The sequence below is a fragment of the Mustela erminea genome, chromosome 20 (genome assembly GCF_009829155.1).
Source record: "Mustela erminea isolate mMusErm1 chromosome 20, mMusErm1.Pri, whole genome shotgun sequence".
NCBI lineage: Eukaryota > Metazoa > Chordata > Mammalia > Carnivora > Mustelidae > Mustela > Mustela erminea.
Window position 1 is genome coordinate 11,692,156 of NC_045633.1, and position 25,928 is coordinate 11,718,083.

At 50.1% G+C, this 25,928-nt stretch overlaps 1 protein-coding gene and 1 long non-coding RNA gene across 2 annotated transcripts in view; both read right to left on the reverse strand.

Annotated features, from left to right (window-relative positions):
• ABCC1 (ATP binding cassette subfamily C member 1) overlaps positions 1 to 20,877 on the reverse strand; it is a 127,052-nt gene extending 106,175 nt beyond the window's left edge. The window contains exon 1 of the mRNA XM_032326777.1: positions 20,672 to 20,877. Within this exon, the coding sequence (XP_032182668.1) occupies positions 20,672 to 20,719 (48 nt within the window). The 5' untranslated portion in view covers positions 20,720 to 20,877. The remainder of the gene's footprint in view (positions 1 to 20,671) is intronic.
• LOC116580487 lies at positions 1,917 to 20,582 on the reverse strand. Its single transcript, XR_004281672.1, has 3 exons — positions 17,958 to 20,582; positions 14,976 to 14,977; positions 1,917 to 1,938 (listed from the first exon to the last, which is right to left on the reverse strand). It is a non-coding gene; the product is annotated as an uncharacterized LOC116580487 (long non-coding RNA).
• Positions 20,878 to 25,928: the final 5,051 nt, after the last annotated feature.

The window sequence follows — 25,928 nt, forward strand, 5'->3', positions numbered from 1 at the left end:
AAGGACCCTGAGATCATGACCTGAGCCGAAAGCAGCGGCTTAACCCTGGATTTCACAATTTTAAATATAAAATGGAAAACAGACAATTTGCCTGCCGCCAAGCGCTGTCACTCGATTTCACCCTGGCCCGCAAAGCCACAACTATTTATCACCTGCCTCCTTCCAGAAAACGTTTGCCAACCGGGGCCATGGATCGAAAATCGCTAAAGGGGGCACCTGGGTGGCTCAGTTGGTTAAGCAACTGCCTTCGGCTCAGGTCACAGTCCCGGAGTCCCTGGATCGAGTCCCGCATCGGGCTCCCAGCTCCATGGGGAGTCTGCTTCTCCCTCTGACCTTCTCTCCTCTCATGCTCTCTCTCACTCAAATAAATAAATAAAATCTTTAAAAAGAAAAGAAAGGAAAAGAAAACATTTCTCTCTTTAAAAAAAAAAAAATCACTGGGGCGCCTGGGTGGCTCAGTGGATTAAGCCGCTGCCTTTGGCTCGGGTCATGATCCCAGGGTCCTGGGATCGAGCCCCGCATCGGGCTCTCTGCTCTGTGGGGAGCCTGCTTCCTCCTCTCTCTCTGCCTGCCTCTCGCTGACTTGTGATGTCTGTCTGTCAAATAAATAAATAAAATAAATCTTTAAAAAAAAATCACTGAAAACTGGGGCACCTGGGTGGCTCAGTGGGTTAAAGCCTCTGCCTTTGGCTCAGGTCATGGTCCCAAGGTCCTGGGACTGAGCCCCACATTGGGCTCTCTGCTCAGCAGGGAGCCTGCTTCCCCAGCTCTCTCTCTGCCTGCCTCTCTGCCTACTTGTGATCTTTGTCTGTCAAATAAACAAATAAAATAGTAAAAATAAATCATGAAGGTCAGTAATTTCACATGACCTGACCTGATGCTAACTTACCTCAACCACGATTTTTTCCCTATGGTGCCCTCCTCTCCTGGACTGTTGGCTCTGTGGGGACAGTGGATGCCCAGGCAGGGGCCCTGGATCGTCTGCCTCCTGCCTGCAGCAGCTCTTGGCACATGGGGGCACTCAGAAGTCCCTGTCAAAGTTAGGGACCAGACACCACGAACTATAAGCTGCTATAAACTGCATGCAGCCAACACGTGCGGCTGTCACCCGAGGCACATGGCCGCCCAGGTCTGAAGGACACAAAGACAAATAATGTTCCAAAATCAACCGCGGGGACACTTGCACACCTTTCCCAGAAACCACCCAATTCTGTACTTTAAATGCATGAATCATAAGGTCTGTGAATTGTATCTCAAAAAAGCGGGTAAGAAAAAAAAAAAAGATGAATAAAACCCACGGTCAGTTGAACTATGTGAATTCTCACCTCCTGTATGCTGTCCTTAGAACCTAACCCCCCCACAAAACAAACTGCACACCGACCCCGCTTCATCACCCCAGTAAGAAAATACTTCAGCAACACAGGACTCGTTTGCATTTGTTAAAAAAATAAATAAATTTGAATGTAGTGTCTTTTCTTATTGCTCTGTTGCTTGTAACTAGATTACATGTCCCCCAGGCCAACATTTCTCACCCTTGGCACAGCTAACACCTGAAGCCAATTTTGTGTGAGGCTGTCCTGTGCACAGCGGGATGTCTGCCAGCATCTCTGGGGCTCTGCTCCCCCCCAGATGTCAGCAGCATCCTCTCTCCCAGGTTATGGCAACAAAAGTGTCCCTAGAAAGTGTTCATGTCCCTATTGGTGGGGGGGAGCACAATCACTCCAGCTGAGACCCACTGTCTTTTTTTTTTTTTTTTTTTAAGATTTTATTTATTTATTTGACAGAGAGACATCACAAGTAGGCAGAGAGGCAGGCAGGGGCGTGGGGAGCAGGCTCCCCACTGTGCAGAGAGCCTGACGTGGGGCTCGATCCCAGGACCCTGAGATCACGACCTGAGCCAAAGGCAGAGGCTCAACCCACTAAGCCACCCAGGCGCCCCTGAACACAGATGCTTAACCAAATGAGCCACCCAGAGGCCCTGAGACCCACTGTCTTCATAGTTTCTCTACATGGCTCCACTTCTGCCACCAACATCTAGTGACCCCAGAGACCATCCATCCGCCTGTCCATTCATTTAACATGTTTACTGAGCCCTGCTTTGTAACAGGAGTTGAACCACAACATTGACCTTTGGATCCTGCCTTCAAGAAGCTTAGACTCTGGTGCCAGAGGTAGGATGGGTACATGAAGAGCTGTGACAAAGGATTTTAAAAATACCGAATGTCACTGAAAAGTGGCACATAAATGACAAGAGATCTCTGGGGCACACGGGGCGAGGGGGTTAATTTCCTAAGCAGAGGGGGAAGAAAACTCAAGTTCCTCCTCGTCACAGCAAGGACAACACCTGCTTCTCAGAGTCCCCGTGAGGGCTGCATCGACACATTATATTCTTTCACTTTCATCCTCCCACAGGATGTTCCCATTTTGCAGAGCGAGCAGTCAAGGCTCAGAGAGGTAAGGCAACTTGCCCATGGTGGCACAGCCTGGAAGCAGAAGGAAGGGACGTCAACACAGGCAGGCCAGCTCCCCCTCCAACCAATGCCTCCCTGATGGGTACTTGGTGACCGGCCTATGAGTGGCGGTCACCGTCACTGCTGTTTCCACTTGGAAGCTCAGGGCAGGTTTCCCTAAGTAGGCAAAACCCATGGCCAAGATGTGCCGTTGTGGGCACAGGGCAATGGTGTTCGAAGGGGCGCACAGAGCAGGCTCCAAGGCGGATGCTGGACAAGCTTCGCGTGTGTGTGCCCATCAACAGATCAAACAAAGCGTCAGGGAGGGGACTGGGCGACAACCAGGCCCAGGATGACAGGCCAGGGCCTGAGCCAGTTAAGCGAAGGAAAACCAAAGCTCCACTTGGGATTCCCACCAGGAAAGTGCTGCATCACCCACACGTTGCAAAAGCGCCCGGGCATTGTGAAACCGAGAGCGTTAAGTTTCTGGCTCCCTCTTCTCAGCCCCTCCTCTGGATAACCACCCAGAACAGGAAACCGGGAACGCCACCATCATCCTCCAGGAAGTCCCCCGAGACACCCCGGCCCCGGGCCCCCCACCCCAGAACATCCGAACTCGCCCCCCTCCCTACACCAAGGTCTCTCTATTTCGAACGGAAATGCCTGCCGTGCTCCCTGTCCAGGTCAGACAGGGTCATGGGGGAGACAGACCCAGGGGCAGGTGGTGTCAAGGGAGGACCGTTTTCCACGCAGACACCTGGGCTCAAGCCCCATCACCAGCACTTCCTGGCTGTGTGCCTTGGAGGAAGTCACTCCACCTCTCTGACTTTTGGTCTCCTACCTCTCCCCAGACTACAAACACTCTGGGATGGGAGAGAGGGTAGCCTCCAGGGGCCGAATCTGCCACCTCTACCTCATTGTTACTGTGGTCACAATAGCTCAGAATGCCATGTGCCACAAGGCTGAAGCCATTCAAGAGACGGACCAGAGTCATTTGGCACAACCTACTGGAAATGACTCCACTCTGACCCACCCGAAGTCCTTCTGTGTATTGCCACTGACCCGTGAGGACCCACAATGCTATTTTAAAACAGGGACACTCCCCTCGCAATGGCAGGACGGTGCCACGCCTGAGAGCCTGGACTCCCGGCCAGACAGCCACGTTTCCATCCCAGCTCTGCTACAGATGAGCCCTGGGACCTTCAACAAGGTACATAACCTCTCTGGGCCTCAGGTGGCCCATCTGTAAAATGGGGACAATGGTCCATCAACTTTATAAGGCTGTTTTGAGGGTTCAACGGAAAGCATTTTGAACAGGGTTTGGGACTCACAAGCACCAGGAGTGTTAGTTAATACTAACTAGGTTACCTGCCTTAACCTAGGCCTGCAAGGCATGTTGGTGCCCCCGCCTTAGCCTCTGATGGCCTGCTCGGGAAGGTCTCCCGCTACTCTTCTGTCTCACCCAGCTTCTTCCCACCAATTTCTTATCAGGCCTGGGATGCGAATAACCACAGTCCCTTCTCTATAGGTTATTTATTGTCAGGATGAAAATACCGCACTTACAGAGTGTCTAGAACATTCCCTGACACTTAGGACATGCTCTGGAAGTCTAGGCTCTCAACTATTTTCCTGCAGAGGGTCTCTCTCCCGCTGACCTGGAATCTTCCGGAAGCATGACCACGTCCTTTTAATGTGCCCACACACAGCAGGCACTCATTCAATATTTGTTCGACAAGCAAAAGGAGGAGTGAATAAATTTATCTGAAGCGCAACCCAGAAACATGCAAAGAAGAGCCACAGACTCCGTCTCGCCTAAAACCAACAATCCCAGCTACAGGCACGGGTCCAAAGGAAATAACTCCAAGAGTAAGAAAAGGAGCAATGTGGACACGCTGGCCCGTTCACAGCCCAAACCAGGAAGCTCCCAGGCAGGCAGCTTCCCCGACAGCAAAGCAGACGGGGGCAGAGGATCCCACTGAAAATGACCTGGGTGTCCCGAACCCAAGTGAGGGGTCCCTCCCAGCCCTGGAGAGGCCATCAGTAATGAGGGGCCGGCACTGGCCCCTGGGGTCCACGCTCTAGACTAAGAACTAGAGAAAAGACACCATCTACAAGTAAGGACTGCCTAAGAGCCGGTGCGGGGTTAGGGGAGGGTTCTGACCGAAGAAACAGAAGGGGAAGACAGCAGCTATTTTTGCTAGAGAGGTTTAGATGCCATCACCGCCAAGCCCTCCACAGCCTTCCAAGCCCAGAACACTACAGACTGTAGCACTGTGCACGTCTCATCTTGCCTAATCCCTAAAACAAACCTCTGACAAGAGAGGTACTATTACTGTTCTCCATGTTACAGACCAAGGCACAGAGTCCAAAGGTTCCCTGACCTGAGCCACAAAGGCCATGTGACCCAGAGAAGGAGAAAAAGTTAACAGTGGGTGTTGGGGGCAGGACAACCTAGACCCACATCACTGTCTGGTACTTGCCCATCTCAGTATCCTCCAGGATCCTCAGACTTCCCTTTGGACCAGACAAGGGACTGCTGTGTACCGATGATGACAACGATGATTTCAACAATGACAAGGGATGAGCAATAGTAAAAGTAACAGCACTTAGGAACGGGGCTAGTGCATTGGTCATACTTGAAATTCCTTTAGGATTACAACTCTATGACGGAGGCACTGCAGTCATCCCCATTCTGCACATAAGAAAACCAAAGCACAGAGAAGTCAAGGGACTTCCCCCAAGGTCACACAGCAACCAAGCAGCAGAACCGGGATCTGAAGGGAAGGAATGCTGGCAACCTGTACTCTTACGTCCCTCTGAGCATCTTCACGACCGCAGTCCCCATGAAACAGGGAGGCCACATGTGTCACTCACCAGGGATGGGTCTCCAGCATCACACCTAAGGCAATAGAAGGATTAATTCACAGTAGTGGTGGGGGCGGGGACTGGAAGCTATCATAATACATCAATTGTAGAACCAACATGGTGGGGCCCCTGGGTGGCTGAGTCAGTCAAGCGTCTGCCTTCAGCTCAGGTCATGATTCCGGGGTCCTAGGACAGAGTCCCACATCTGGTTCCCTGCTCGGCGGGGAGCCTGCTTCCCCCCTCTGCCGCTGCCCCTCCCCCAGCTTGTGAGCACTCTCTTCCTCTCTCTCTCAAATATGTTTTTTTTTTAATTTTTTAAAAACTTAATATTTATTTATTTGACAGTCAGAGATCACAAGTGGACAGAGAGGCAGGCAGAGAGAGAGGAGGAGGCAGGCTCCCCGCTGAGCAGAGAGCCCGATGTGGGGCTCGATCCCAGGATCCTGGGATCATGACCTGAGCCGAAGGCAGAGGCTTATTAACCCACTGAGCCACCCAGGCGCATCTCAAATATGTATTTTTTTTAAATTAAAAAAACAATAAATGCCACGTTTCTTCACATCTCCCTTCGGTATCAGTTTCCCCTGATCCGTGCATCCTCCAACCTTCCACTGGCCACGAGTGCACAGCACAGCATCTCCAAAACCGGGATGCATGTCGCCACTGCCGGCCTTTTTGGAGTCGATGAAATGCAGGACAGCCTGGATCCTTCTCTCATCGAGCTCACCTCTGGGGATGGCCAGAGGCTTTTCCTTAAGTTTCCAGAACCAAGAAGGAATCTTGAAAAAAACGCCCTGAGAGCCAGCTATCAAGCCCGCCCCACCTCCTCACTACTGCTCCATAACACAGCAATTAACTTTAATGGGGGGCAGTAATTGTCAAGCTACCTGACCAGGCCAGCTCGGGCAAAGCTGCCAGCGCACATCCGACCATGTCCCCCGACAGGTGCCTTCTTGTCTCCACGATTCCTTCCCCAGGCCAGGCTGTTTTTGCCAAAGCCAGGCAGGGTGGAGGCAGTAAAAATCTCCTAGCTGACCAAGTACAGCCCTTTCCAGTGGGCACGGTCACCAACAGGCCACAGCTTCTGCCTGGCCCCACAGCAGAAATCCTCTCCGGGCACCTGTCTGCCTTTGGCTCAGGTCATGATCCCGGAGTCCTGGGATTAAACCCCGCGTGGGGCTCTCTGCTCAGCGGGGAGCCTCCTTTCCCCCTCTCCCTGCTGTTCCTCATGCTTATGCTCACGCACTCTCTCTAGAATAAAAAAAAATCTTAAAAAAAAAAAGGGAGAGAGAGAGATCCTCTCGGCAAGCACAGCATGCTTTCGGAAACCTGCACTCAAATAGGATTTGCCCGACAAAAAGGTTACAGATTTCAACCACTTCAGGGTCCATACGTGTCCTTCTCCCGGATATCCATATAGTCCCGGGGTGGGACAGTATCCCAAATTCACGTCCGCATGTAAACTTCGCATGGGTTTACTGGTGCTCTGACGTAAGGTGTGAGAGCAGGCCTGAAACCCCCAGCAGGCCACGGCTGGATGCATACCATGTCACACACACGTGGTCACCAGTTACCCAGAAAAGACAGAACTGCACAGAGAGAGAGTGAGCCAGCTAGCAAATCATGACAAGACCCAGAATGCTGGAGCACGTGGCCTTAGCCAGGCGAGGGCTTCTCAACCTAGGCATAGGCACGGTGACATGCGGGCCCTGGTTAACCCTTTGTTGACGGGGGGGGGGGGGGTCCCCTGGGCCTTGGGCAGCAGCGTCTACTCATAGGATGCTGGGAGTACACTCCCTCCAGGTGTGATAACCTAAAACATGTCCAGACGTTGACAAATGTCCCCGGGGGTGGGGAGGAGGTGGGACCCAAAACGCCGGTTGCTGAGAGTCTCCCATCTGGGTGGTCTGCAGAACACCCTCTTCTTTCATTTTAGTAAGGACCGAAGTATTAGCTATTCGATAAATACACAAATACCACCACCCTGTGACTCCGCCACATGTGTTCTAAAGTGACAGGCCACCGCGCTTGGGATACACTGATTAAGGTTTTTTAAAAAAGTGAACTGGTTTAAAGGAAAGTATGAAGTGATTAAGTATGTCGGTGGGGTGGGTGCCTCTCCCAACTCCCTACTCCCACCAAAAAACCAAATACTCACTTTCCTTTGTCTACCCTGTAAGTAGAGGTGGGCAAGGCTATTCAGGAGACGCTCAGAGACCACAGACCGGGGACAAGCCGTGGGTGAGAGCCCAGTCCCATAAGCATTGGACCTCAGCAAGGGGGTCCACGACATTCCCCTCCAACACCCACCCACTCAACACTTACTTCCCACTTCCCCAGGAGCTCCCTGCACAGAGGCTAAAACAACAAGGCTATGACCAACTGCCTTGAGAGGGAACCATCATTAGCAAATTACCTAATTAGGTTCATGTTAACATTTCATCAAGTAAATATGTTAATTAAAAACGGGTCCTATCCAGATTGCACTAGTAAGTGAAAACAAAAGAACGAAGAATATGTTTTTACAGGATCCCATCCTTGTTTTTTTAAAAGATGCTCTCTATTTAGCATAAGGGGAGAAAACAGGCTGATTTAAAAGTTAAAACCGCAATCCGCCAATAAGAGAGGACCTCCAGAAGAGTGTCGTTAGGGAGGACTTCACTTTTTACTACACTCGTACTGTACGGTTTCTTTCTTTTTTTTTTTAAGATTTAATTCATTTATTTATTTGACAGAGAGATCACAAGCAAGCAGAGAGGCAGGCAGAGAGAGAAAAGGAAGCAGGCTCCCTGCTGAGCAGAGAGCCCGATGCGAGGCTCGATCTCAGGACCCTGGGATCATGATCTGATCTAAGTCCCTTTAAATAATTGAATCACTGCCATGTTTATGGTATCAGAAAACCTGGAAGTTTCCAGGTATGCATATGTCAGCAGCTCTCAGAACTGTCACAACTTCACTCCTATGCCATCAATTTAAATACTTAAGCAAGTCTTCTTACTTCTAAACTAGGGAAGAAAGCCATGGGGAAAATGAATTTCTCTACACATCAGCCCAATTTCAGAGCTGGTACCTGATACCCGGGCATGCCTTACCCAGACCCAGGAAACACCACAGACACCCGGTTAACAACAGAACCAACATACCTGAATTGTCTCAGAGGCTGGGGACAGAAGTCTGAATCCCTGGGGTCAGACTGGGCTCTTTTCCAACTGCCAAGGCCTGCCTGGGCCCAGGGTTTACAAGGAGCTAATACCCCAGAAGAGAATCATGACTTCCGAAATGCCCTCTCCACTGCCCTCCACTGTCCACACTGTCCCCTACTGTCCAGCCTCCTCTTCCATAACCACAGCCTCAGCGTCTGCTCAAGCTCTGCTGGGCATCCTCTGCGCCTTACCTCTTTCCTACAGCTATGTAAGACACACAACGTAATCACAGTCACCCCCTTTACAAATGAGTCCACTGAGGCTCCCAGAAGTTAAGGAACTGGCCCAGGGTCACGTGCTGGGAAGCAGCAGGACCGATTTGCAAACCCAAGCTCCTATGAATCTAGCCTCGCAAGTGAACTGGAGATGAGCCACCAGACCCCAACACTGAGTGTGGCATGGCCCACCCAGACCCCAGGGATCTCTGTGGGACAAAAAAGAGGAGAGTACCCCATGATGCTGTAACAGCAGTCTGTGGACAGAGTGTAATCTACCATGTGGCTTTTCTCCTTGACCTTGTTGGTGATTTAACGATCTTGAGGAAGAGGCTTCCTCAAAGGGCTCCTAGATAATCTAACTAAATCAGAACTTGCAGATCACCCTTCCAGCAACTGACAGCTCCAACTTTCCTCTGGGCCACTGGCCTCGAGCCTCTCAGCCTGACTGGAGGGACCAAAGACGCTGTTACTAACATGCACCCATCATTTGTCCACAGTAATAAAAGCAACCATAATAATGGGTATCCTTAGACCGTGCTAGAATGGTGAAGTAACCCAACCCCTTTAAAAAAAAAACAAGGCTCAAGCTGGAGGCAAATCTTTTCAAGCGTTCTGAGACACTCACTCCACTCCTGAGAATATACTCTAAGGATGAAGGCAATAGGCACTCTCCATGTGACATTCATTCTAATGTTTTCTCTAAAAGGAAAAAAAAAAAAAAGAAAGGAGACAGCAATCTAAATGTCAAACCATAGGTAATAATTATGTAAATTATAGTCCACCAATACAAGAAATGATTGCTGTGACACTGTATAATTTAAAAAGTTCTATGGGAGCGTGGGAAAATTCTTACACCAGGAAATGAGAAACATGACAACCGAGTGTGGTCTTGCGCTGCCCAGCGCCATTCTTGCTAGTAACGACACACAAATCCGGACAAGAACCAAATGTTAACACTCGGGCAAACAAACCGTAATCTGCAGAAATATACCTGTGACATGCCTGACTAAGGGGCAAGATTCCCCATGTATCAAGACAAGAACTACTGCAAATTAACAGAAATAAGGCAAGCCAGTGGAAAGATGAGCAGGAAAGACACAGAAAACAGATGCACGGAAAAGAACACACATACCCCACCCCACCCCCCAAAAAAAACAAACCACACATATTACCAGGAGATACTCTGCGGGATGCTCACTGAAAGAGAAATGCAGATGAAAAGAAGATTTCTTTTTTTTTTTAAATCCACTGAATTAACAAATTCAATGATGCCCAGTGCTTGGGGGATGTAAAGCAACAGGAATTCTTATTTGTTGTCGGTGGCAATGAAGTGCTATATTCTCCTTCCTGGAAAACAACCAGCTAATATTTACTAAAAAAAAAAAAAGAAAAGAAAAAATTACCTGATTTTGACCTATGTACTAGAATGCTTACTGGAGCACTCTTCACAGGAATGAAAAAAACGGGAAATAATGCAAGTAGCGGTTATTAACAGGGAAAAACGCTGCATTAATTTTAACAAATATGTATTTGTTATATATATCATTCCGAACATAACTTGGAATATCAAAGAATTATGAGTAGGTTTTTTATTTAAGTTCAATTAGCCAACATGTAGTACATCATTAGTTTTTGATGTAATGTTCAATGATTCATTACTTGCGTGTAACACCCGGTGCTCATCCCATCACGTGGCCTCCTTAATGCCCATCACCCAGCTACCCCGTTCCTCCACCCACCTCCCCTTTAGCAACCCTCAGTTTGTTTCCCAGAGTCAAAGTCTCTCATGGGGGCGCCTGGGTGGCTCAGTGGGTTAAAGCCTCTGCCTTGGGCTCAGGTCCTGATCTCAGGGTCCTGGGATCCAGCCCCACATCGGGCTCTCTGCTCGGCGGGGAGCCTGCTTCCTCCTCTCTCTCTCTGCCTGCCTCTCTGCCTACTTATGATCTCTGTCAAATAAATAAAATCTTAAAAAAAAAAAAAAGTCTCTCATGGTTTGTCTCCCTCTCTGGTTTCTTTCCACTCCATCTTCCCCTCCCTTCCCCTATGTTCCTCTGTGCTGACCCTTATCAAATAAACTATGTTGTATTAAATAGCATGTTACGGGGCATGTGGGCTCAATGGGTTAAGCCTCTGCCTTCGGCTCAGGTCATGATCTCAGGGTCCTGAGATCGAGCCCTGCATCGGGCTCTCTGCTCAGCGGGGAGCCTGCTTCCTCCTCTCTCTTCCGGCCTCTCTGCCTGCTTGTGATCTCTGTCAAATCAATAAATAAAATCTTTAAAAATAAATAAACAAATAGCATGTTACATATCACCTATTATGCAAACAGTGAAATTCTATGTATTGACATGAATCATAGGTTCAGTAAAAATAAAAAGAGCAATGATTTTAATATAAACCTTTTTATTTAAACGTGTTTGTTTGTAAACGTTTCTATCATCCCAGAAAATCCTGGAAGACAACTTCAGTTTAGCTCCACCTACTATTTTAATACTTTTTTTTCTTTTTTTTTTTTTTTTTACTACTTTTAATACTACTTTTAAATATCTCTGGGATGGGGGCACCTGGCTGGCTCAGTGAGTAGAGCCTGTGACGCCTGATCTCAGGGTCATAACTTCAAGCCCCACACTAGGTGAGGAGTCAACATAAAAAAAATAAAATTAGGGGCGCCTGGGTGACTCAGTGGGTTAAGCCTCTGCCTTCGGCTCGCGTCATGATCTCAGGGTCCTGGGATCGAGTCCCTCATCAGGCTCTCTGTTCAACGGGAAGCCTGCTTCCCCCTCTCTCTCTGACTACTTGTGATCTCTCTCTCTCTCTCTCTCTCTCTCTGTGTGTGTGTCAAATAAATACATCTTTAAAAATAAATAAATAAATAAATAAACAACAAAACAAGTATCTCTGTGATGTTTCCTTTTTTTTTTTTAAGATTTTATTTATTTATTTGACAGAGAGAGATCACAAGTAGGCAGAGAGAGAGGAGGAAGCAGGCTCCCTGCTGAGCAGAGAGTCCAACGTAGGACTCGATCCCAGGACCTAGAGATCATGACCTGAGCCGAAGGCAGCGGCTTAACCCACTGAGCCACGCAGGTGTCCACTCTGTGACGTTTCTTTAACAAGGAGTGCTGCTTTTGTAAATAAGGCAACAGATGATGCCAGGAAGTTTATGTGTAAAAAAAAGAAAAAAAAAATCGAGCTACATTAGCAGGATGGAATTTTGAGTAAAAACTTCACACATCAGGGGCGCCTGGGTGGCTCAGTGGGTTAAAGCCTCTGCCTTCAGCTCAGGTCATGATCCCAGGGTTCTGGGATTGAGTCCCACATCGGGCTCTCTGCTCAGCAGGGAGCCTGCTTCCTTCTCTCTCTGCCTGCTTCTCTGCCTACTTGTGATCTCTCTCTGTCAAATAAATAAATAAAATCTTAAAAAAAAAAAAAAACTTCACACATCATCAAATTGTTGATGTCAAACCTCTTTTAAAATGACAGAGAAGGCAAAGATTGCTTCACACTGAACTCTATCTTTTTTTTTTAAATGGGAGCGAAACTGAGCACTCACCCGCCAGAACTCCCTGGAATACAAGGTTTAACTCAGCCAGACAAAAATCCTCTACGAATACAGGGCAGGAACGTGAACCTGGTCTATTTCCAGTTTGCTTACTCTTGCCTCAAATGCCAGGAACACAAGAGGTGCTTAATAAATGCTGCTGGGTCCATTAGTGGACAGCACACACTGGGCAATCAAAACCACCAAGTTCTCAAGGCATAGATCCCTCAAGCCAGCCATCCCTCAAGGAGGAACTTATTCTGCTGAGTCATTTTACATCCACGTGCATATATGTGCAAAGAGGAGTACCCAGAAACACTCCGGGCAGCGCTGTGCATCAGGCCAAAATTCTGCAACCAACCCAGACAGTGACCAACGTGGGACTGAGGTAAATGTACGGCACAGTCATAGAACAGAAGAATGTGTCGCTTATAACCAAGTTTTACTTCCTCTTTCTTTCAATTTGCATGGACTTAACATAGAAAAAAACCCAACATTGGTTTTTAAGTGTAGGGAGCGAAACACAGAACATTATTTAGGATATGAACCCATCTAGGGAGGAAAAAAAGATATATGTACCCACTCACCCCTTCATACATATTTGCATATACGCTTGGCATTCTTCTAGAAGGAAACCCAAGAAACTATCACCAGTGGCTACATCTGGGAAAAGAGGGAGGCGGAATGTACTCACACGTTTACTTTCCCTCTGTGTTCTCCTACACTACTCACTTTTCTTTAAAATAATAGCACAATCAAACCACAATTAACCAAATCAAATCACAGCCAGATCTTCATGCTATCAGCCGGATCATTTCAACATCTCATTTGTTGGTTTTTGTTTTTGTTTTAAGATTCTATTTTTTTTTTTAAGTAATCTCTATACCCGATGGGGCCTCGAACTCACAACCCTTGAAATCAAGAGCCGCACCCTCTTCTGACGGAGACAGCCAGGCGCCCCTCAACGTCTATAGTTTTAAAAGAAGATTTTCCTAGCAATTTAAAGCAAGTCACCTTCACCGCTCATGAAATGCCACTGGAAGAGAATCACGGGCAGCTGGGGAGCGGGGAATCCCAACTTTGTCTAACCCTGAAGGGCTTTCAGCGACGGTTCAGAAACAGATGAGACACAGAAAAAAATATACGCATTGGCTTTAATTGTAAAAACCTGAGACTCATTCCAACACAAATGGATCAGAAGCCCACGTCTCTTCAAGTATGGCTCTATTTCCTCGCCAAGCTTCCTCTTTGGAATTTTTAGGCCCTTATTATTACCACAAGCCATTTTATTAGCACTATACGCATTTTTGCAGAATGCTGAAGGCAAGATTTTTATGAGATGGGCTCTGTAGTTCCTTTGAGTTAAACTCTGATACTCTCACCACTCCAAGCACCCCAGGGCCTTTGCACTTACGGTTGTCTTCCCCTAATTACTTCCCTCCCCTAGTCCTTTGAGGGCCAGCTTCTCCATTCAGATCACAGGTAAAGGTTAGACCCTGGATATCCCTCTTTCATAGCTTGTACCTCATCCCCAGGTCCTCCCCGTCTGTGACTCTGTGGCACTTACCACTACCCAAAATTGTTGCGGTCATTCCTAAGTGTAAGCTGCATGAGCACACGCACCTCACCTACCTCATTCGTGGCTGCATTTCCAGTGTCTAGAACACAGTAGATGCTCAGTTCACAAAAGACTGACTAAATGAATAAGAAAGGGTTGTGGCAAGAACAAGCGATCAAATCCAGTGTTTTTAAAGACCTCTCTGAAGTTCTTCGTACCGGGAAAAATAAATAAATGCTCTCCAAAGAGGAGGACGCCCCCAGCCAAGGAGCCACCTAACAGGCCAATAAAAGGTGGACTGAGAGTCTCAGAGAAGAAAGGGAAAAGCCCCATAAAATGTCAATTAATACCTCCCCGGTCATCTAGACCCATTTTCCAGGACTTGGCAACCTCCCCGCAGGGCATGAATGATAAGGGGACCTCAAGCTAAGGAGAACCCCCACTCTGTGACTGTCCACCTCTCCTGGGGAGTTCAACGTGAGGGTCTGACGCTTCTGCTCCAACCTCCATCATCACACCCTCCAGCCAGTATGGAGGAGCGCTGAGAAACACAGGGCCCGGGTGTAAAGAGGCAAAACCTTGTGGCAAAGCCAGCCTGTTCCTCCTCCACGTAATGCGACTTTAACCTCCTTACGGTCTCATTAAGCTTCTCCAAGGCAACACCCGGGAAGCTAATTACAGGAGAAGTTCAATGACTCAAATCTCGCGGGGGGGGGGGGGGGGGGGGGGGGGGGGGGTGGTATGCAAGGTCGAGGGCAAGTCTCGCCCCAGATCTGTTCTGCAGATTGCTCCACGCCAACGGTGCTGTGACTTCGACACCCAAGGGACATGCGGCGATGTCTGAAGGCATCCGTGTTGTCACAACACGGGGAGATGCTCCCGGCACCCCGTCCATTGAGGTCAAGGACACCGCTCAACAGCCCACAGGGCACAACAGAGAATTTGCGGCCCCGGATGTCAAAGAGGTGAGGTTGACAAACTGTGTTCTACACCTACCAACCCCACCCCTGAGCCAACTTCCTCAAATCCCCCCCTGGCCCCCTCCCACACTCTCAGCCTTCAAGCGCTAAGAACCGGTTTCATACCTCCATCAGAAGAGACACTGTCCCAGTTTCCGGGGGGGAAGGGGGGGGGAATGCCCACGCCTCAGAATGTCCTCCAACCCCTTGTCATCATTCCAGTCCCTTTTATGAGCACTTTGGGGGGTTTTTTGTGTTTTTGGTTTTTTTTTTTTGCAAAATGTTCAGGCAAGTTTTGATGGGCTAGAGTTTTACTAACCATTAAGATAGAATAGTAAGGGGTGCCTGGGTGGCTCAGTGGGTTAAAGCCTCTGCCTTCGGCTCAGGTCATGATCCCAGGGTCCTGGGATCGAGCCCCACGTCGGGCTCACTGCTCGGCAGGGTGCCTGCTTCCTCCTCTCTCTCTCTCTGCCTACTTGTGATCTCTGTCAAGTAAAATAAATAAAATCTTTTAAAAAAAAAAAAAAAAGATAGAATAGTAAAAGCTAGACCTCATCCCACCATGAAAACGTAGAGCCAACAGACACCCAGGACATTTGTTTCAAATTCCTCAGGCACCTGCAATTAGTTTCTGCATCCCCACCCCCCACCAGCCAACATGTCCTTGATGGAACTGGTGGTCTTGGCACCACCAAGCTACCGAGTCAGACGGGCCCCAGGCACTTCACCAGAAGCTTGGGCTTCGAGGCAGGGGGTACCCGTAGAACTAACTGGCCACAGGTGCCGGGTAAGTCCCCTCAGTGAAGGAAGCAGGCCAGGGGAGAAAGCACAAGGAGGAAAAAGCGACCAAAGCTGGGCTCTAGAACTGAAGCCACAATAAGAAGGAGGGGGCAATGCAACGAACAGGAGCCCGCAGGCCTCTTCTGAAATAAAGCCAAACCAGCTCCCCGGTGGGCTAGATCTAGACCTCCCACACTCGAATTCAAACGTTGCCTGGACTGTGTCTGAGGCACTGAGTCCTGGACAAGTCTCAGTGCTGACCCTTGCAAGGTAGACTCTATGCCGTCAAGCGTGGAAGCCAGAGAGCCCGGCCTCCCCAGACAGGTGAGTGACTAGTCTGTCCTTCGAGACCTCTGCAGAGAGACTACAGCCCAGCTCAGAAGCCATGCCAGCGTTCTGTGTCATTTATGTCTTCCACAAGTATCTACTGGGCACCTACTAGGTCCCAGGCACCATTCTAAGTGCAAGGATTGTGGCCATAAATAAACACAGGCCAAATACAAAACAAAACAACAGTGGGCCTGTGGAGTTGACCTGTTGGTGAGAGTTTACAGAGAATAAACAGAATCAGTAAAAATATCTTGTGTATTAGGTTGGCTGGGGTGGGGAAGGGTAGAGGAGGAAATGCAAAGGATTAGGGGAACAAAGAAGTGGCAGGGAGTCAGAGAAAAACTGCCTAAGGGGATCTGAACAAATATTTGAAGGTAAAGAAGTATTCCAGGCAAGTGCAAAGGCCCTGAGGTAGTCTAGTAACCAGCGTGGTAGGAGTGAACCGAGACTGCAAGTAGCAGGTAAGGAGCTCAGTGAGGTGACAGGTCACATTCTGCAGACTCTAGCAGGCCTAAGCCTTTCAGCTTCTATCTGAGTCCAAGTCTGAAGTCAAGCGTCGGGGGTGGGGGGTTGTGGATGGGCCCCGACCTGTGTCTTCAACAGGCCCCCGCTGGCCGCTGCATTGCGAAGAGACTCCGGGGGTCAAGGATGGAAGCAGGGAAAGCGGTATGGAGGGAATGCTCAAATCCTGGAGTGGGCCCGTCGACAGTGGCTCTGGCCAGAATGCAACTGGGCAAAGGTGGAGAGGGCGGGCGGCAGTGAGTCTCCCGGCAGATTTTGGAAACATTTTGAAGAAAAAGGCAACAGGCTGTGCTGACCGCTGAGATGGGGAATGGGAGGCTGGGGAGGGGTGATTCAAGGATGCTGCACGTGTGGGCACCAGAGGACAAGGCTGGTATTAACTGGTATCAGGAGGGTCCAAAGTTCCGTTTGGGACAGGCTAGGATGGGGCACTGCCCCCCCCACACCCCCACACCCCTCCGACCCCCAGCTGGAGACCGCAGTTCCTAAAAGTTGAGTCCATCACCACATTCACCCCCAAAAGAATCACCGATGGACGCGGTCCAGCTGGGGGACGGAGAACAGGGCAAAGCAGTAAGGCAACCTGGAAACCCCGTATTAGCTCTTGCCCGGCCCTGTCCTCTCAAAGGTTCCCTTTCACCTTCTTACCTTGGGCCCCTCATGCTCCCAGTCGGGCCTCCAGATGCCCACATTCGTGCAGGAAGTGGGATGAGGGGAGGATCCCATCCGTTCCCGGGTCCCTTTCAGCTCTAACCACCCAAAGGGAGGGAGGGGGAGACTGGAAGGAGGGATGCACACAAAGGGGAAGTAGACAGGAAGGTGGAGGAAGGTAAAGGGATGAGTCTGAAACCGACAGGAAACTCACGGGGGGGCGGGGGCGGGGGGGGGGGCGGTGGCGGACTTGGGGAGGGTGGAAATTGGGCTCTTCAAAGACTGTTGTGAAGCCAGGAGGAGCTATTAAGAGACAAATTACACTGACTGCAAGGCCAGATCTTACCCCAGGGGGAACGTCTAACAGCTTCTAAAATATTCCTGTTCTCCCACCCCTTGGCTGCTGATTCAAACAGTCCGAGATTGACCGAGTTCTCCGAGGCAAACAGCAGCTCGGAGGGTCAAATACTAGCAGGATTCCATGAAGGGCAATACGGATTCTGCTACGTCCACCCACCGCCAGTCACAGCAGGGGCGGCAGCAAGAACCAACTAGAGAATTCCAACCGGTGTCGACCGCTTACAATTATTGAGCACTAACTGTATACCAAGCAGCAACACTCTTAAGTACCTGCCAAGGATTTGCTCATTTGTTCCTACATCACTGCTCTTTGCTTCTTCGTATTATCTTATCCCCCCCCACCTTTCCATATAGGGAAACTGAGGCACACAGAGAAGCTGTGTCCTGAGCTGCAGGACCAGGACTGGAAGCTAGGGGATGCAGGCACCCCCTCTGAGGCCCTGCACCGCTTACTACTTTTTTTTATTTCCCCCCTCTTTTGGACACTTTTTTTTTTGCAATTTTTCGACACTGGGTCTGCAACATAATAAGTAATTTTTAATACTTAACACCAAAGGAGAGGCCCAGGCCCATTCTCCCAACCATAATACAAATACCACAAAACAGCCCCCTCCTGCCAGCGGTGATGGAAAAAACAAGCCAAATGTTGCTGAACTTGGCACCTATTTGGGGAACAAAGCTGCTTGTCTCTCACTGCAGACCACCTGCCTGCGTGAAGGCGATTAAGACAGTGAAACCCTCACCACGGACTACTTCCACGTTCTGGTTTTTCTGGACATTTCCTGAAGCTCAGAGGCAGGCACTGGCCCAGGAACAAAGCTCTGATAAGAGTCTCACGTGGGCCAGTCCCTTTAACTTCTGAACACACGACCTTGGTCAGAGAGAAGCCAGGCATACGTGGGGGGGGGGGGGAGGGACAGCAGCCCAATCCCTTTCCCACCAACTGAAGAAAAAGTGAGTCCAAAGGAAGGACAAGCAACTGGAAACCAACAGCTTCATCTTCAGCAAGAATGATTTTTTAAAATGCACTGTTTAATTCTGTTCAGGCCACAGGCTGGGCCTCTTACCAGGTGATCTCATTTTCTCTTCAAACAACCATAACCCTAAAAAGCCCCCCTCCCTTTTTTTTTTGAAACCTGTCCCCATTTTACAGATGCGGAACCTGAGCACACAACAGTCAAGTGGCTTGGCCAAGTTCACATGGTTTAATTGGCTGGGAGGTGGGCCTTGAGTATGCCACCCTGGAAAACACAAAAGCTACCTTTTTTCTGTTCCATTCGGTTTCTCCTGCTACCTGGAAGTTTTCAGGCAGCAGTGGCCAGCTCTCCAACTCTAGTTCCAGGCCCCTAACACCCCCTCCCCCACCCAAAACGGGGGCATCCAGGAATCCAGAAGCAAAGAGGTAGAGGAAATTCTGCAAGGTCAAAGACTGGGCGAAGAGGGAGGGTCTGCCAGTGAAGACCAGCCATTACCGTCCTGAAACAAAACCACCACCTGATCATTTCTGTAGCAATTAGTCCAAAGCCAAAAAAACCCAAGTGGTTTTCCTGGGTGAGCTTCTTAAGCTACATACACAGAGAGCACCTGGAAACATACCCCGCTTTTGAAAACCTCATTAATCATCGACAGCCAGTTGTCATCAATAAAGCACATCCCGATGCAAAATCTAATTTATGGTCGCCTACTTTTCCCCCACTGTGTAACCTGGGAGAAGGAAATAAACAAGGAAACAAACACTCCAGAACTCACAGCAACACTGGACCAGATCCCCCTCTGGGTCTTTGCAGAGATAATCTTGGTGCTGTTACACCTGGTACAGGCAGCCGGCACTCCACAGGTGTTTCCAGAGTCCTACCTTCCAAATGCTCTCCAATTCTCCAGCCGCACCCCCCAACCCTGAATGCAAAATCATCTTTCTGACTTCCAGTGGGAGAGTAACTCCGAACCCACTGGCCTGAAAACTGGAGACAAACTGAGGTGTATTTGGTTGATACCCCCCAAAAGAAAGTCTTCCCCTGGAGCCCCCCGGGGATGACGTTTTCAACACTCCAAAGGCAGTCTGAACCACAAAACAGGACAAGGAGGTATTTTTGGATGCTAATCACCAGCTCCAAAGAGCCAAAGCTGTTTTTCTCTCCTGAGTCCTACACAAAGCGTGAAAAAGCTGTCCAGATTTGCCTATTGTGTTTACCAAGAATCAAGATAGTGTGACACAGACGTGACCTCCTGAAACAAAGGGGCAAATCGCATTACAGGGAAGCTAAAGCCCAAGACAGTGGGGATTAAACCACCCAAAGTGGACTCGGGACCGGGGGCCAGGAGCAGCAGTGAACACGCAGAGGAAAACTTGCCAGGGTACAAGCCACGTGCATCCCCAGAGAGGAGCCTCGCATTACAGAGATGGGATGACAAAGGTACCAGGACCCGGGGCATCCTCGGGAAGGTGGGGGGGGCACCCAAACCTGACCCAAGGGTCAGGTGAGACATGGCAGGGGTGAGCACCCCTACCTTCTTCCCTGCCTGTTCCCCAAACTTCCCTAATTCTTCCCCTGTTTCTCCAAATTCCCCTATAGTAACTGAGGCAGACAGAAAGTAAAAGATGGAAAAAAAAACAAAAGCAAAACAGAAAAAAGGAAAAAACGTAACCACAGGAGAGTCATGTTGATGAGGCAAACCGGGAAGGGGACAAACATCCCTTTCCACAGCCCGCGAGCCTCTTCCCAGCTCAGACCTTTGGGAAGGGGGCGTTCTTTGTGAAGGGGGAGAACCCCAACCCACAAAGGAGAACTTAACCTGGAGACAACCCCCCGTGCTGCCCGCCATCCCCGCCCCCATCCCCGGCGTCCCCTTCCGCGGAAGGTTATTTTCAATTGCAGGGGGCAACCGCAAAGCAGGAAACCCTCTCCCCCAGGCTCTGGCCCCCCACGTTTCCCCTAAAGCCCCGGAGCCGGGCACATGCAAAGCCCTCGCCCCGCTTCCCGGGGACTGAGCCGCCCAAGTTTGCACCCCCCTCCCGCATCAGCAGCCCCCGCGAGGGACCCGGCGCGGACCCGCACCCCCTACCCCCACCCCCGGGATGGCTGCGGAGCGGGGCAACGCGGCTCCGGGCGACCGCGGGTGCCGGGGGGCTCAGCGGGCCCGCCCCGCCCGGGGCTTCCCCACGCCGGCCGGCCTCCGAGCCGGCGGCCGCCCCCTCCCGGCGGCCCCGCGCGGCCCGGGCGGCCGCCGAGCACGTACCCAGAAGGGGTCGGAGCCATCGGCGCTGCAGAAGCCGCGGAGCTCCATGCGGCGGGCGGGCGGGCGGACGGGCCCGGCGGCAGGCGGCTGCTGGCGACGGCGGCGGCGGCGGCGGGAGGGCGGGAGGAGGCGGCGGAGGGGGCCGGGGCCGCAACGCCGCCTGGTTGGCCGGCGCGTCACGGGGATGCGGCGCCCCGCCCCGCCCCGCCCCGGCGCCCCGCTCTCCTGCTGCCGCGGGGCGCGGGGACGTTGTGTTGCGCCTCTCCGCGCCCTGCCCGTCGCCCCCCGGCCCTACAGCTCAGCTGGGGGCCCGGGCGGCGGCGCGTGTCCTCCGGGAGCGGCGGGGACCTCAGCGGCCGGCCCCTGCCGCCCGTTTTCCAGTCCCGCGCTGGCGGCGACGACAAGGGCAACCGTAAGAGTAACACCAGGAGAAACCGGGTTCCGAGCCCTGGGCCAGCCCCGGGAGTGCCAGACGGCTCAGCTGCGTCCTCCTTGCATCGTCACTAGCGACACGGAGGTTGAGTGACTTCTCCGGGGTCACCGAGCCGACCCAGCCCGCTGACGCCAGAGCTGACACAGAGACAGTAGGACGAGGATACACTGCGCAGTGAACCCTTCACAGATGGAGAAACTGAGGCCCAGAGAGGTGAAGTGGCTTGCCCAAGGACACACAGCTGCCCATAGCAGGAGTGGGATTTGAACCCATGACCCATCTGACGCCAGAGCACTCAAGGCCCGAAGACTCCAACCTCCATCCCAAACAGTTGCCACCCCTCCCCCACGTGTACAAAGCACCTGAGGCTCAGAGAGGTGAAGTAACTTGCCCAGGGTCACACAGCTGCCATAGCAGAAATGGGACTTGAACCCACCACCCTTCAGACTCCCACCACTCATGGCCGGAAGACTCCAACCTCTATCCCAAACAGTTGTCTCCCCAACATGTCTACAAAGCTCCTCGGCATTTCTCCACCATCTTTGAGCAGCACTCAACAAACGGCCGGGTTATTGATCATCACCTTACAGGTAAAGAAAAGGAGGCTTGGAGACATACAGACCTTTCTCAACTGGTGCGGCAGGTTCTGTGGAATAAACCCATAGAAGCTGAATATACCCTAAGTTGAAAATGCCTTTGATGTACCTGAACTACCAAACATCATGGCTTAGCTTAGCCTACCTTAAATGTACTCAGAACACATACATTAGCCTACAGTGGGCAAAATCATCCGACACAAAGCCCACTATATATGAAGTGTTGGATATGTCCAATGTAAAGAAGGTCTGTGTTATCGGTTACAGGTGCTCTTGATGACGTGACCCATTGGGGACTGCAGCTTGCTGCATGGTGAGAAAGTAGCATAGGGCATCTCACTGGCCCAGGACAACGTCCAAATTCAAAATTCGAAGTCTGGTTTCTACAGAATGAGTATAGCTTTCACACCATCGTGTCATTGAAAAATCGCAAGTCAAACTATCATGTAAGTCTGGGACCCACGGCAGGCATAATTAATAGGCATTTGCAGTCATAGGGCTTCCTAAGGCCATGTTCTTAGCAATGAACATGAATTAAATACTCACAACAAGCCCATGAGGTTGTTGGTTTTTTTTTTTTAAGATTATTTATTTATTTATTTATTTGACAGAGATCACAAGTAGGCAGAGAGAGACCAGAGAGCAGGCTCCCCGCTGAGCAGAGAGCCTGATGCGGGGCTCGATCCCAGGACCCTGAGACCATGACCTGAGCTGAAGGCAGAGTCTTTAACCCACTGAGCCACCCAGGCGCTCCCCCATGAGGTGGTTGTTATTATTATTATTATTATTATTATTATCATCACCATCACCATCATCCCCATTTTGTGGTGGAGAAGACTGAGCCCCAAAGAGGCAGAGTTATTTGTTAGGGGTTGTGTAGACAGTAGGTGGCTAAATCACACTTTGAACGCTGGCAGACTGGTCGGGAAGGGAGGAATCTATAAGGTTGGCCATTTTGCCCCATCACCTTAGAACTGGTTAATGGCCAGACAATCAGTGACACAGGAGCGGGGGCTGGGGCCTGGGAGTCTAAGCTTTCACTGTGGGTACCCGCAACACCTTTCTTCCCTCTCCTCCGTAATCCCCGGCCTGGTGTATCGTTTCCATAACACACATACACACATCAGCTGCATCAAATAAAACAAAAAGAATGATTGAATACGAGACACACACACCGCCCCCCACAGGACCTAGGAAGGGAGATAGGATTCGTTTCTACGACTTTTTTCTAAAGATTTATTGATTTATTGATTTATTTTAGAGTGGATGAGAGAGACAGCATGAGCCAGAGGGGCAGATGGAGAGGGAGAGAGAATCTCGAGCAGACTCCCAGCTGAGTCTGAGGTGGGACTCGATTTCACCGCCGTAAGATCATAACCTGAGCTGAAACCGAGAGTCAGATGCTTAGCCGACTGCAGCACCCAGGCACCTCTGATTTTTTTTTTTTTTTAATTGACACATGTTCCTCTGAATGTGAGTTTTTAAGGGATCGTTTACATGCAAGTGATAATAGTCCTTGGGTAGTTGCTTTAAGATTTATACATTCACGGACGCCTGGGTGGCTCAGTTGGTTAAGCAGCCGCCTTCGGCTCAGGTCATGATCCCAGCATCCTGGGATCGAGTCCCACATCGGGCTCCTTGCTCGGCAGGGAGCCTGCTTCTCCCTCCGCCTCTGCCTGCCTCTCTGTTTGCCTGTGCTTGCTCGCTCTCTCTCCCTCTATCACTGGCAAATAAATAAATAAATAATCTTAAAAAAAAAAAAAAGATTTATACATTCAACAAATATTTATTGAACATCTATTTTAGGCCAAGTCTTGCTAGCAACAAGAGACAATTGCTATTCCTATGGAGCTGAAAGTGTTAGGATTGTTTTTGTGGTCAGTGGTGGTTTTTTTAAGTAATCTTTATACCCAGCATGGGGCTTGAACTCACGACCCCGAGATCAAGAGTCAGACGCTCCTTTGATGGAGCCAGCCAGGTGCCCCAAAGTGTGGAGGTTTTTACAAGTATTTTTTTTAAGGTAGGGGAACAGGTTAATTAAATTATCACATAAAGAGGTACCTGGGTGGCTCAGTGGGTTAAGCCTCTGCCTTCAGCTCAGGTCATGATCTTGGGGTCCTGGGATCGAGCCCCAAATCGGGCTCTCCGCACAGCGGGGAGCCTGCTTCCCCACCCCCTCCTCTGCCTGCCTTTCTGCCTACTTGTGATCTCTTTCTTTGTGTTAAATAAGTACATAAAATCTTTTTAAAGAAATTAAAATAAATAAATTATCACATAAATAAAGGCTATTACAGCTGTGTTAGAAGTTAGGAAGAAAAGTGGAAAAGAGCCAACAAGGGTCGTGGCTTGCTGGCAGCGGAGGTTCAGGAAGGCTCCTGGGAGGATGGATTTTTGAGCCGAGATAAAACTGATGAGTCTGGTCTCAGGCTTGCAGGAAACAGAAACAGGACAGAGCAGGTCCTCAGAAGAATTGGAAGACGATCTGGGTGGCAGAAATCCAGAGGCAGAAGCAAAAAGGACCCATCGGGGCAAGAGGCATCAGAAGGGACCAGAACTTGCAAGATCTTGTTGGCCGAGGGAGGGGTTTCAGTTTGGCCTTAAAAGCCATGGGGAAAATAAATAAATAAAATCTTTAAAAAAAAAAAAAAAGCCATGGGGAGCCACCTGTAGGCTTTCAGCAGGGCAAGACAGGGCTATATGCGTTTCCGTTGTCATCCACACATTTTGTTCATTCATTCTTTCCACAAATATTGATGCAGCAAACATATGAAAACGTTCTTATCATCATTAGTCACCAGGGAAATGCAAACAAAACCCCAGCTATGACAACCTACTGGAGGGACTAAATTGAAAATACCGAGTTTCCGCCACGATGGAGAAGTAGGAAACTCTCCTACTCCATTAGTGGGAGCATAAATGGATTCAACCACTTTGGAAAACTGCTAGGTACTTTGTGCCCAAGCTGAACACAGGGCTGCAAGGTCATACAGCAACTTCTCTCCTTCCTGGGGGAGACAGGAGTGCCGATGGGCATCGAAAAACGTCTATGAGATATGCCCGTTAAGTTCTATTCGTATAGCTAAAAACTAGAATAGGCATGGCCCACTGGTAGTCAAAAAGATGAATGAATTGTGGCATATGCACACAGTAGATCACCACACAGCCAAAACATTTTTAAAAATAGAATCGGGGTACCTGGGTAGCTCAGTCGGTTAAGCATCTGCCTTCGGCTCAGGTTATGATCTCGGGGTCCTGAGACCGAGCCCCGAGTCGGGCTCCCTGCTCAGCGGGGAGTCTGCTTCTCCCTTTTCCCCTGCCACTCTCCCTCTTTGTGCTTTCTCTCTAAAAAAAGGTGGGGGGGGGGAGAATCAGGAGTGCCTGGGTGGCTCAGACTTGTGATTTTGGCTCAAGTTATCATCTCAGGGTCATGAGATCAAGCCCCACCTCCGATCCATGCTCAGCTGGGAGTCTGCTGGAGTTTCTCTCTTTCCAAAAAAAAAAAAAAAAAGAAAGAAACTTATTGAGCTGGGGGGGGCCGGGTGCCTGCTCCCTGCTCTGCTGGGAGTCTGCCTCTCCCGCAGCCCCTCTCCCCTGCTTGTGCTCTTTCTCCTTCTCAAATAAATAAAATCTTAAAATAAAGAAATAAAATAAAATTCATTGAGGTGGACATTCAAGGAGCTTGCACTTCTATAATTAAGAGCTACACCTTACATAAACATTGAAACCAGAAAATAAATAGTGTACCGTTTTCCTGGAACAGAAACTGAGGGTTACGGCGCAAGAAGGAACATGCAGGGTCCCCTTGGTGGGATGTGGCCCAGCGACGCCCAGCCCTGCCCTTGAACTGCCAGTGCTCCCCCCACCCAGAAACAAAGTCCCTCCCTTCTTCTCTCTGTCCCCTTCCCCCCACCCCATCTTCGGGTCCATACAGTGAGAAATACCTGAGACACAGCGGCTCTGGGCCACGGGCCAAACCCACCTGACTGGCAGTCAACAAAAGAACTGGATGAAAATCCAGCCTTGGTAGCCCGTGATGGAGTGAATCCAGCAGACAGGAAGGCCAGGGAGATCCTTTTGATTTCTCCCTGAATCCTAGCATCCTGTTCGCGTTTACTTATCAATGCTGGCAGTCATCTAATTATTTATGTGCTCTGTAGAGGCCTCCCCAGCCACAGTGCTGAAAGGTACTAGTTCCTGCCATCCCTGACGTCAGCTGCCACACCGGCCT